The sequence below is a fragment of the Gekko japonicus genome, unplaced genomic scaffold (genome assembly GCF_001447785.1).
Source record: "Gekko japonicus isolate JY-2015 unplaced genomic scaffold, Gekko_japonicus_V1.1 scaffold544, whole genome shotgun sequence".
Lineage (NCBI taxonomy): Eukaryota > Metazoa > Chordata > Lepidosauria > Squamata > Gekkonidae > Gekko > Gekko japonicus.
In genome coordinates, this window is record NW_015167550.1 from 478,704 (window position 1) to 490,923 (window position 12,220).

At 47.7% G+C, this 12,220-nt stretch overlaps 1 protein-coding gene across 1 annotated transcript in view; it reads right to left on the bottom strand.

The window, feature by feature from the left end:
• ITGA3 (integrin subunit alpha 3) overlaps nt 1-12,220 on the bottom strand; it is a 115,854-nt gene that overhangs the window by 47,884 nt on the left and 55,750 nt on the right. Inside the window, exons 3-7 of the mRNA XM_015413677.1 lie at nt 12,082-12,164; nt 8,740-8,989; nt 5,625-5,708; nt 3,865-4,072; nt 633-826 (exon numbers count right to left, since the gene is read on the bottom strand). Coding sequence (XP_015269163.1) covers nt 633-826; nt 3,865-4,072; nt 5,625-5,708; nt 8,740-8,989; nt 12,082-12,164 — 819 coding nt within the window. The remainder of the gene's footprint in view (nt 1-632; nt 827-3,864; nt 4,073-5,624; nt 5,709-8,739; nt 8,990-12,081; nt 12,165-12,220) is intronic.

Below are 12,220 nucleotides of genomic sequence, written 5' to 3' on the forward strand. Positions count from 1 at the left end.
AATGCTGTTTATTCCTGTGGCCATCACTGCATCCTCTGGTAGCCAATTCCACATTTTAATCACTCTCTGCTTAAAATATTATTTCCTTTTCTCCATCCTGAACCTACTGCCCACCAGCTTTATTTGATGCCCTCGAGTTCTAGGAATTTGGGGAAAGGGAGAAAAAGTTCTCTGTCATCTCTCCCCATCCCATGCATAATTTTATCACCCTCTATCATGTCTCCCTCTTAGTCATCTCTTTTCTAGACTGAAAACTCCCAGACTCTTCAGCCTTTCTTCATAGGGAAGCTGCTCCAACCCCCTAATCATCTTGATTGCCCTCTTCTGTACTTTTTCCAGCTCTGCAATGTCCTTTTTGAGATACAATGACCAGAGCTGTACGGAGTGTTCCAAATGAGGCCACAGCATAGATATATACAGGATCATTACAATATTGGCTGTTTTTAGTAACGTTGCAGGCTCCACCTACATGGTTGATCTGCAGCGGCCATTGGCCCATAATGATTCTTAGGGGTATATCATTGGCTGGGCCACAGCAATTGACCAATCAACCTCGATCAATGCAGTTCCCCATCAGATGTGTCATCAAGAACATCAAAACCTGAGCTCAGCCAGAAAGGAAAGCGGCCTACCTTGGAAGTCATCTTTGTCAATATCTCCAATGTGGGCCACAGCCAAGCCGAAAGAGGATTTGCTAGGGCCTGTCAGGGTGCGGTTGGGGGTGTTGTGGAATGTCCCGCCAAGGTTCATGTACACATAGACTGCCCCACCTTTCTCTTCTTTCCGGTCAAAGTAGTAGGGTGCGCCAACGATCAAGTCCTGCCACCTACCAATGAGAAAAGGGAGAGGGGTGACCCCTGTCCAACTATTAGGCAAGCGAAGGCTTTCAGCAAGCTCTGGAACCTGAGGGGTGGACACAACACAGCACGACAAGTCTTCTGGTCTCATTAGGGAGGAAACAGAATTAGGATATGTGTTTGGAAAAATCAACCACATAGAGTCAGATACCAGCATTCCCAGCAGCAAGAGATGCTTCTGAACATGTTGAAAGCCTCCATTTCATTAGCAAAAACAGTAAGTCATCCACAAGCCCTTTCTACTTTAGGAGGAGGAGGAGGAGATTGGATTTATGCCCCACCCTTCACTACTCAAAGGAGTCTCAGAGTGGCTTACAAACTCCTTTCCCTTCCCCTCCCCACAACAGACACCCTGTGAGGTGGGTGGGGCTGAGAGAGCTCTAACAGAAACTGCTCTTTTTCAAGAACAGCTGTTCCAGAACTATGGCTTGCCCAAGGTCATCCAGCAGGTGCAAGTGGAGGAGTGGGGAATCAAACCCGGTTCTCCTAGATTAGAGTCCACACACTTAACCACTACACCAAACTGGCTCTCTTACAGCTGATTTCCTCCCCCCCTCTAAACAAGACAAAATTGGGGAAAGGGGAGAGAGTAGAAGAGAATCAAGGGGTTGGACCCAACCAGTTTCTCTGCTAGTGAGAAATGGCGGGGGTCCCCTCTGAGCATGTAAAATGGCTATGCTGGGGATCATGGGACCAGCATGGGAAAATGCCATGTGGACCGGGAACTGTAGTAAGGAAGAGTATTCAACCAAGATCGAGAGGACACGTTTACTGGATCCAACCCAACGTTAGGCAAGGCTAGGATAGAGCTGACAACTCCCGGCTGGGAAATTCCTGGAGATTTGAGAGTGGAGCCTGGCTATGGCAGGGTTTGGGAAGCGGAGGGACCTCAGCAGAATCCACCCTCCAGCCATTTTCTCTACAGGAACTGGTCTCTGTAGTAAAGGCTTCATAGAAGAGGAGCAGATGCACATATATGGTATATAATTACTGACTGAGGGGAGGGTGGATAGGTGCACGGGTGGCGAATGTAGGGCAGGTTCAGTCCCTGACTTCTTTAGTTAAAAGAATCAGTAGGTGAGGTAGGAGACCTATGCCTGAGACCCTGGAAAGCCGCTGGTAATAATAATAATTAATTATCATACAACATTGCATGTAGAATAGCCAGGAGATCCTAAGATTGTCTGGCAGCCAGAAAGTCTAGCTCTGTTAGCGTTATGCACCACTAGGTGGCGAGCTAGACTTGTTTTGATGGCAAGAGACGTTTTAGAGGTGCCTGCCTCTGCAGCACGACCCTGGTATTCCTTGGAGATCGTCCTTCCGAATAGTAGCCAAGGCCGACCCTACTTAGCTTCTGAGACTGGGCTAGCCTGGGCTCTCCGGGTCAGGGTAGCTGCTAGTTATTAGAGCAGACAATGCTGGCCTTGGTAGGCCAAGGGTTTAACACAGTTCAAGGCAGCTTCATGCCATGTGCTCACAAGAGATCTGTGTAATTCATGGACTTCTGGGCAGAACTACAAAGAATTAGATTAGCAGTTGGCCTTTCCTCTGTCAGAGAGCAAATGAGATTGTAATAAAATTTTAAACTACTCCTCGTGGAGCCTGACCGAAACTGTGAGCATAGTATTTTAGTTTATTTTTGATAGGGCTACCAGGAAGCAGACGAAATTGCTTGGGGCGGGCAGATCCAGCAACAAAAGAATTGTTGCATTGGGGGGGAACCCTGAATTGTCTAACATTCGGATAAATTAGATTAGATGTGTTCCCCCCACCATCATATAGCATATCAATGTGGTGTGTAGAATTTAAGGTGTCAGAGACTAGATACGGGGAGACCAAGATTCAAAATCACCACTCAGCCGTGAAACTCACTGGGTAACCTTGTGCTGTTCACTCCCTCTCTCTGCCTGACCTACCTCACAAGGGTGTTGCAAAGATAAAATGAAGGAGAGCAGAATGGTGTAACCTGCATCGCAGCCTCCTACCAGCATAAGCTGTCCTGATTGGTTTGATAAAAGCTCCGCCTCTGGCAGCCTCTCTTTGGCTCATTCTGCATCTAGCATTCGCTCTGTTATTTTACCAAACCCACACTGAAACAGAAAAAGATGCAGCTCAAAACCAAATTCAAATATCCTGGGCCAACGCTGTACTGACTGCAGAGTCACCCCAGAATGGCCATAGAACGGCCATAAAATGGCCATAAAATGGCCATAAATTATGCAGACAGTACCATAAAACCAAGAGATCAAAGGAATTGAAACCGGGCATGCAGTGTGGAGGCTACCATAAAATTCGACAATCAGAGAAAGTGAAAGTGGCAATGCAGAGAGGAATTTGTGTTCCAACGTGGGTTTGGTAAAACAGCAGAGCGAATGCTAGATGCAGAATGGGCCTTAGACTAATACGTTACTGATTAGTTTACATCACTGGGGCAAACAGCCCTTCTTTACCGAATCCCATTGTGCTTAGGTTAATGCTGCGAAGTCTGTGAGCAAAAATTCTACTATGTGAGCTACTGGCATTAGTTGTGAGCGAGCAATTTGGCTACTGCATCAATTAGTTTGCTCTGGAGCCCTCCTTCCTGAGCTAAAACAAAAATGTGTGAGCCGGAGGCTAAAAAACTGTGAGCTAGCTCACACTAACTCAGCTTAGAGGGAACACTGGCGTGTGGCCAAGGAATTTTTCTCCTTTTTTCTCCCCCTTATACCAGCATGGTACCAGTTAGTGTGTCAGACTAGGATCTGCAAGACCCAGGTTAGAATCTCCACTCTGCCATGGAAGCTTGCTGGATGACCTCGCCCCAGTCACTTTCCCAGCCTTAACCTACCACATTGTGCTGCTTATGCAAGGATGAAATAGAGGAGGGGAGAATTATGCAAAGTCACATTAAAAAAAAATCCTGGAGATCACCTTCCTCTAAAAAGAAGAAAACACAATTTGGAGTTTATGAAACAATTGGGGAGGAGCCCATAACCCCCCCTCTCCTTTTACTCTGAAACCGACTCACCCGTCATTGTTGAGGTCAGCTAGAGCAATGGAGCCGCCAAAATACGAGCCCACTTGCTCGCCAGAGATCATCAGTTTCTTCCGCAGAGTCAGGCTAGCGTCATAGACCATCAGGAAGACAGCCCCAGTGTGATTATAGCGGGGGGCTCCTGTGATGAAGGTGATGTTGGCACTGCGCAACACATTAGCGCCTGCCTCAATGGTATATCCTGTAAGTACAAAAGAACAGAGGGTAGCTGTGTGACCATTTTCCAGTTCTGCATTACTCTAAACCGGGGGTGGCCAAACTGTGGCTTGGGAGCTGCATGTGGCTCTTTCACACGTACTGTGCGGCTCCCGGCAGGGCGGCTGGGGAAGCTAAATATCATTAGCAAACAAATGTCATTGGACAAATAAACATCATTATCAATATCTGCTTTTGCCGCTTTTGTTATTATTTTTGGCAGTCTCATTTAATGTTAATAAAAAGCAAATTTGCATGCGCTAAATCAATCAAGTATTTGCATATTTCCTAGTAAAAATGTGTCATATCTGTTCATGTCTTGCGGCTCTCAAACATCTGACGTTTATTCTATGTGGCTCTTACGTTAAGCAAGTTTGGCCGGCCCTGCACTAAACCAAACCCCCAGGTGATAACGGTGTTCTTCACCTAGTTTCTGTGGCTGAAACTTTGGAGCAGTCATACTGCACTTAGACCTGTTGCAATGCGGAAAAGCACTCTACGGCCCCAGTCACACGGAGCATTAGCCACGCTAGAGAGACGGAAGATAGGCGGATTTTCCGGGCGCGATCTCACCGCCACATCTGGGAAGCGTAGAGCTCCCGTGGCTCAACCGAGGCTTCCCTCCGAAGATGCGCGGCAAAAAACTAGTACCTCGGAGGTACTAGTTTCCGGAAACTGCGGGGCAAGGGTGGGCGTCTGATCGCATTTCGGTGGCATCCGGCGCCCGCCCATGCCCCATTGCGAAAAGGTTTTTTTTTCTTCCGAAGTTTCCAGGGATGCGCACAAGCACCCAACGGGGCATTCACATACTTCAGGTTAAAAAAAAACAAACCACAACCCCGTTTGCCGCGCCACTTCTTTGGCGCGTCGTGTGATCGGCACCTCCCCCCTAACCACGGGACCTCGGCGGGACCGCGAGGGGACGCCTGATCGCGCAGTCGCGCGTTATTTTGCTGCGGGGCAAACAGCCACGCCTCCCCCCTGCGATATCCGGTCCGTGTGACCGGGGCCTACATGAGCTAAAATAATAATAATAAAGTAACTTCCTCTCTGCTGTTAAATCTACTCCTGAATACAGGCTTGGGGTTAGTATTGAGAGCCCAGGCTCAAATTAGGCAGATCTCATTAAGAAATCTCCACTGTTAAGGCTCTCAACTGGCATGTTTTAAGAAGGTGGGTAACAGAGCCTTTGCTATGGGCCATGGCATGCCACTCGTGTTCTCCAATTATTTCTACTTCTGTTCCCCCTTTCTCCTTTTGTCTGAAAGCTTTTCTTTCATTAGAAAGACCGTTCCATTTGTGTCTTCCAGAAGTGCTTTGGAAGTTCCACCACAGCCTTTGTTTTAAACCTCCCCCCTTTTAAAAGGCATTTTACGGTGTGGTTTTTCTTTCAAGAGCCCTGAGCGCCATTTGCTGCAACAGTTTGGTAACAGCCACAAATCATTTCTCTGCATCTGTTCTGGTGGTGTTTCCTTTAGCAAGCCCAACACATTGACAATCTCTGGCCATTTACCTATTGACAATCTCCGGCCATTTACCTATATAACTGTTGCTGTATTTCTCATCGGGATAGTGGATGTCGGCTTGGTCCCAGCTCTCTCGATGGATCACGTAGTCAGTTCCTGTGCCAGAAAGAAGCAACGTGGAATTTTTTTTTCACTTAAAGGCAGCCTGAACACCACTGAGTCCACGAGCGTGGTCTCCCAGCCATTCCCCCTTTTCAGGCTTCTTTTTCTCAGCCACCTCTAATAGTGATTGTCTAAAGAGGATTGTTAGGATGTTACTTCCCGCCAGCAACCCCGATATAGTAGGAGGTAGGGGGGCAGCGTAAAGTATTAAAGGAAAAAAATGTCTTCCTCCATTGGGCCCTGAAAGGAACATACTTAAAGTTCTTTGAAAACTCAGATCACAACAATGCATGAGAGGTTTCCTGTGTTAGTTGCTGAAGGGCAGTTCACCGTTCAGAGAGCCAACATGGTGTAGCAGTTAGCATGTCGGACTAGGAGCTGGGAAATCCAGGTTTGAATCCCCACTGGGGTTACCATTCCCAGTTCAGGGCAGGGGATTCCCGCCTGCTGCCAGCCAGCTGGCCAGCGAGAGTAACACACACACACCCCGGCAACATTGGGCAACATGCTGACATCACTCGGAAGTGACATAGGTACATCGGTGACATCGGGGGGGGGGGAATGACACTCTGGGTTTTGGGCAAAACTCTATGGTTTGAGGGTGATTTTACCATACAGTTTTGCCTAAAAAACCAGAGCATCACCCCCGATGTGCCTACGTCACTTCTGGGTGACATGTGACATCTCTTCTGATGATGTCGGCATGTTGGGGGTGATGCTTCCGGCTCCCAGAGCATCCTCCCCTCACCCCACTGGCATCTTGAGGAGATCTGGCAACTCTAATCCCCGCTTTGGCTATGGAAGCTCGCTGGGTGATCTTGGGCCAGTCACACAGCCTAACCTACCTCCCAGGGCTGTTGTGAGGATGAAATGGAGGAGAGGAGAATGATGCAAGCCACTTTGGGTCCCCATTGGGGTAAAAGGTGGGATTCAGATAGAGTAAGTAAGTAAGTAAGTAAATTTCTCTGTACTGTTTGCAGGAAAGCAGAGAAGCTATTGGGAGAGATAACCCAAAGCAAAGCAGCTAAAGGAATGAAGGGTGGGGAGTGAGAAAGGGAATGGGATGACAGGTGCTAGGATCGCCAACATCCTGGTGAAGACTGATCTCCTGATTACAGAGATAAGCTCCCCAAGAGAAAATGGCTGCTTTGGAGAGTGGGAGGGGGGTGTCTATGGTATTACAGTCCACTGAGGTTCCTCTCCAAAACCCACCCTCCCTACCCCCAAAATGCCAGGAATTTTCCAACCTGGAGTTGGCAGCCCTAAGTGGGGACAAGAGGGAAGGATGACCATCTGTAGCTTGTGGGAAAGGAAGGGGAGGAGTTAGGGAGTGGTGGGGTTGTCAACATCCAGGTGGTGGCTGGAGATCTCCTGGGATTATAACTGATCTCCAGGTGACAGAGATCAGTTCAGCCAGAGAAAATGGCCGTTTTGGAAGGTGGACTCTATGGCCTTATGCCCCACTCAGGTCCCTCCCCTCCCCAGACTCCACCCCCCAAAATATCCAGGTATTTCCCAACCCACAACTGGTAGCCCTCAGGAGTGGGCTGAAGAAAGGGCGGCCGGAGGAAGCAGAGACTTTTGGGGAAAGAGAGGGGTGGACATAGGATGTTGAGAATTTAAAAGGGAAACGGGACTGGGTGGAAATGGCCCCTAGAACTAAAGGACAAGGAGGACTGTTCGGGGAAACATGGAGACAGCTGTGAGAAGTATTAATTATGAAAATGCTCTGAAACAAGCCTGATCTATGGTTGAAGGTATTCAGCCTAGAAAAGACTTGTACACACACACACACACACCTAAGTTAAACAAACCTTCAGAATTCAGTTTTGTTAGTGGCACACTTTGTCTTTAAACAAACTGAACAAAACTTTGTCTGGTTTATGAACTGCAAGGAGACATTGTTGAAGTATCAACTTGGTCAAATTAATTGCATCCCGTGTGATGTTATTCTAAACCTCCTTATTCCAACCCTATCCACAGCAACGAGTTTTTAAAAACCAAAGTACAAGAACACCAATTTGAGCTTTTGCAAGCAAATCGAAATGGGTACGATTTGTTTGACAATCTCCCCCGCCCTTCTTTGTTTCACCTCTGAATGGAATTACTGCATACAGCTATTTCAGGGTTGCCAGCCTCCACTTTTAGAACTGATCTCCAGCTGAGAGAGATCAGCTCCCCTGGAGAAAATGGCTGCTTTGAAGGATGGACTCTATGGCATTGGACCATGATGAAGCGCCTCCCCTCTCCAAACCCCACCCTCTCCTGGATCCACCCCCAAAGTCTCCAGGTATTTTCCAACCCAGACCTGGCAACCCTAGGCTATTAGAATCCCATTCCCACACAGGATTATTAAGAGGACAAAACAGGGCAAGAAAGACTTTGAAAAGAAGGATGCATGAATAGGATCGGCAGGGCTATTTTTGGGCAGGAACGCACAGGAACGGAGTTCCGGCTGGCTCCTGAGTTGGCCACGCCCAGCAGGAGCTCATTAGCATAAAAGGCCACACCCAACAGCAGAAACTCATTGGAATTGGTTACATCATGTGTGTGTGGCCTAACATGCAAAGGAGTTCCTGCTACAAAAAAGGCCCTTGGGTTTTGACAACAAACAAGGTAAACAGAATAAGAAGCAAAAGGTGGGTGTGGCTGGATGACCACACTTCTGGTAACATGGGGCCTAATATGCTAATGAGCTGTACTATCAGGGGTGTGGCCTAATATGCTAATGAGTTTCTGCTGTTGGGTATGCCTTATTATGCTAATGAGTTCCTGCTGGGCTTTTTCTACAAAAAAAGCCCTGAGGATCGCCAACCTTTAGGTGGTGGCTCTAGGTCTACAGCTATTACAACTCATCTCCAGGTGACAGAGATCAGTTCCCCTGGAGAAAATGGCTGCCTTGGATGGTGGACTCTATGGCCCTAATGCCCCAAACCCCACCCTCCTCAGGCTCCACCCCTCAAATACCCAGATATTCCCAAACCCAGAGCTGACAACCCTAAACTGCATACACAGTGCTACGCACCTTGCCAGTTGTAGGCCCCTGGAGCTCCAAAGTAAACGTTGCTGTCAGTGAAACCACCACTGATCCCCATCTGGCACATGCCCGTCTTCTCAAAGTCAGTGTTGGCATTGCACATCTCATTGTGGTAAGTCTGCCAGTCATCGTCCTCCTGAAGGCTCAAGTCGTTGCCGCGGATGTAGCACTTCCCCACCATGCGCCGCTGGTCCTCGTTGCCGGCCCACAAGACCCTGGTGTAGCGGTGAGCGCAAGCCTGGTGAAAACCCAACCCCAAAAAGCCTCAGTCAGTACTGTACTAAAAAGGTGGGAAATTTGAAAGCCCTTACCCATCATTCCATGTGGTGAGAGAAACACGTTCTGTACACGGCTCAGCTCTCACCCCTGAAATTGGTTGAGGTAAAGAGCAGCTTGTCACAGCTCAAACTGGGGGGGGGGGGAGTTTTAGTGTGTCCATCCCATGTGCAACTGGGGCCACAAGCTCCTGTGTGCTGCTGTGTCACTTCTGGGAAACACCTGTGAGTGATGTAGGGTAGCTCTGGGAATCTCCAGAAATTCCGTGGTTTTACCAGAGTCTTTCTGGCAATTCCTAGAGCTACCTGGAAGTGACCTAGCACTGCACAGGACACTGATTTTTTTTTCCCTCTTGCCACTGCTTGGAACAACAGTGGGCAATGACAGCTGCCCATGGGAGGTTTCCTGCCTTAACAGGAGACGTGGCAGCCCGGTCTGGAAAATTTGATGGCTTCGCTGCAAACACTGCTATGTGCGAAGCATCCCATTTAAGTAGAACCAGATTTGAACTGGCAACTCAATTCCTGTTTGTTAATCACTTCCTTGCACCTGGTTTGCTGTTCCGTTGCCACAGCATGGAGATGCCAGTCTCCAGGTGGGACCTGGGCATCCCCAGAACAACAGCTCATCTCCAGACTACACAGATCAGTTCCCCTGGAGAAAATGGATGCTTTGGAGGGTGGACTCTATGGCACTGTACCCCACTGAGGTCCCTTGTCCTCCCCAGGTACCATCCTCCAATCTCCAGGAGTTTCCCAACCTGGATCTGGCAGCCCTAGCCCCTCCCATCCCTGACGGTGGCCAGGGGGAACCTGACAACCCTTCCATAACAGCAGTTCTGCCAACATGGGAGCACTTCTGTTCATAGAGGAGGGAAGAGGAATTCCTGCCAATTCCCCCTTCCTGTTATAGCCCCCATGTTGCTCCACACTCTGTTTTTGGGTGTCCACCAGCCCAGAGGAACACATTTTCAGGAGACACAGAAGGCTTCAGCAAAAAAAGAATGAAAGAGTGGGGAAATTCCCTTCCTGGAGCACAACTTGGCTCATGCTGCTTAGGATCCCAGCCACCGTACTGGACCCTATATATGGAAGTCGGTCAGATACCCTGGAGATCTGTAAGTCTAAGAACACGGCATGGGACAAGCGAGAGACGGCAAGTAGTCCTGAGGGCCAGGATGTTCAGGAGGACTCACTTAAATCCACTGGGCTCCATAGTGTTTTCGTGCATGAATATAGGAAAGGACATGGGGGAGGAACGCAATGTCACTTGTGGTGAAAACCCAGGTATGACATAAAGTAGCTCTTGGAATTGCCAGGAACTCTGTGATAAAACCATAAAGTTTCCAGCAATTCCTAGAGCTACCTTTCGACATTTCCAGGTTTCCACCAGAAGAGATGTGATTGTGCATGTGATGGTACCACATGAAGTGGTAGCACACAACAAGACATGGGAGCAGAGGATACCCACCCTGACTAGGAGTCTGGCAAGCCAGGGCTCCATCTTAGCATATATATATATTTAAAAAATAGAGGTGCTCCTGCAATGGAACAAATGAAGCAGTAAGATCGTGATTTTCTGAAGAAAGCCGGGACGAAGTTCTGCAGTTCACATTATCCTCTTTAGCTAATGACAATTGGCACAAGTGGATTTTGTTGTTCAAGGCGCCTGGCCGTCTAGCGTCCAATACCCAAAGCCATTTCTTGAATTTCATCTAATTCCACTGAAAAACATTTCCAGACCATTTAAAGATGCTGATGTGGCGCAGGACCAAAATAGCAACCTTTTGAGTGGTTCACAAAAAAAAAAAAAAAAAAAAGGGAAAAGGAGAATGAAGCAACACATATTGAATAAAAGGTTTTGTCTCTTTAAGTTAATACCTTTTGCATTCCCTGAAAACTTTTAACTTTTATTCCATTTTACAGTCACTAAAAAAGTTTTGCATTGTGACACTATAATTTACGAGAAGCATGATCTTGCCACTGGAAAGGTGCATTGATTGGTCAAAATGGTCAGGAACTTAGTGCAGAAAAAGATAAGACAAAAACATCTAAAAACCGAGGCACATATTTCTTCAGTGGCATTGGGGGCGACACCCTACTTTTTGGGCAAAACTCTATGGTTTGTAGCCACTTTTACCATAGAGTTTTGCCCCCAAAGTAGAACATCTTGCCAACACAATGACATCACTTCTGGAATGCTGTCACTTTGCGCACACAAGAAAATCCTGGGACAAACCCAGGAGCCCCATGCTAAAAGCCAGGTAAGACCTGGCGACACTAGTAGGCACCAGGAAAGGTATCAATGGGCCCCATACTGCTCACGAGCACCACGTTGGAGATCCTGAGCTAATTAATGACTGGAAACTGGCAGGGATCTATGGAGGAGTAGTTGCAGGCAGTGTTCCCTGTAAGCTGAGTTAGTGTCAGCTAGCTCACAGTTTTTTAGTCTCCGGCTCACAGATTTTTGTCTTAGCTCAGGAAGGGATGGCTCCAGAGCAAACTAATTGATGCAGCAGCCAAATCGCTCGCTCACAACTTTAATGCCAGCAGCTCACCAAGTAGAATTTTTGCTCACAAGACTCCACAGCTTAGAGGGAACATTGGTTGCAGGTTGAACTTGATGGACTTGATGCAGTTTTGATTTACCTGTTATGTTTTACAGTTACGTTTTTAACTGTATAATATTTTGTAAGTAGCCCTGGGCACTGTGAAAAGATGGGATATAAATGTTTTAAATAAATAAATAAAGCCAACCAATTCCAGATCACCTTTAGACCAACCAAGGGGACCCCAGAACTCTATCAGAGGGGTAACAACAGTCCTGGGACCTTAAAGTCGTTCTTCTCCCAGCTTCTCTGCAGAAGAGATTGGTCAAGATTATCTACATCGGCAGAAGCCAAACCCATGTCACCGACAGTGGGGTCTGATAATGGCTGTCAAGAAATAGTCCTTACTAGCAGATTACAGGGGGAAACTCATGTTTAGTTTGATATGGAGCTCCTGTAATTGGAACGCACACCCCTTTCCACACACAGTCCCCACTGCCACTCACCATTACTCTTCCCGAACTTGTTCTTTGGCTTGCTATCGTCACCCCCAACCACATGTCATGGACGATATTGTTGTGGGGTTCACCTGAGGGTGACATAAGAGGCGAGTGAAAGGAGAAATCTCGTTAGGACAAAATGTAC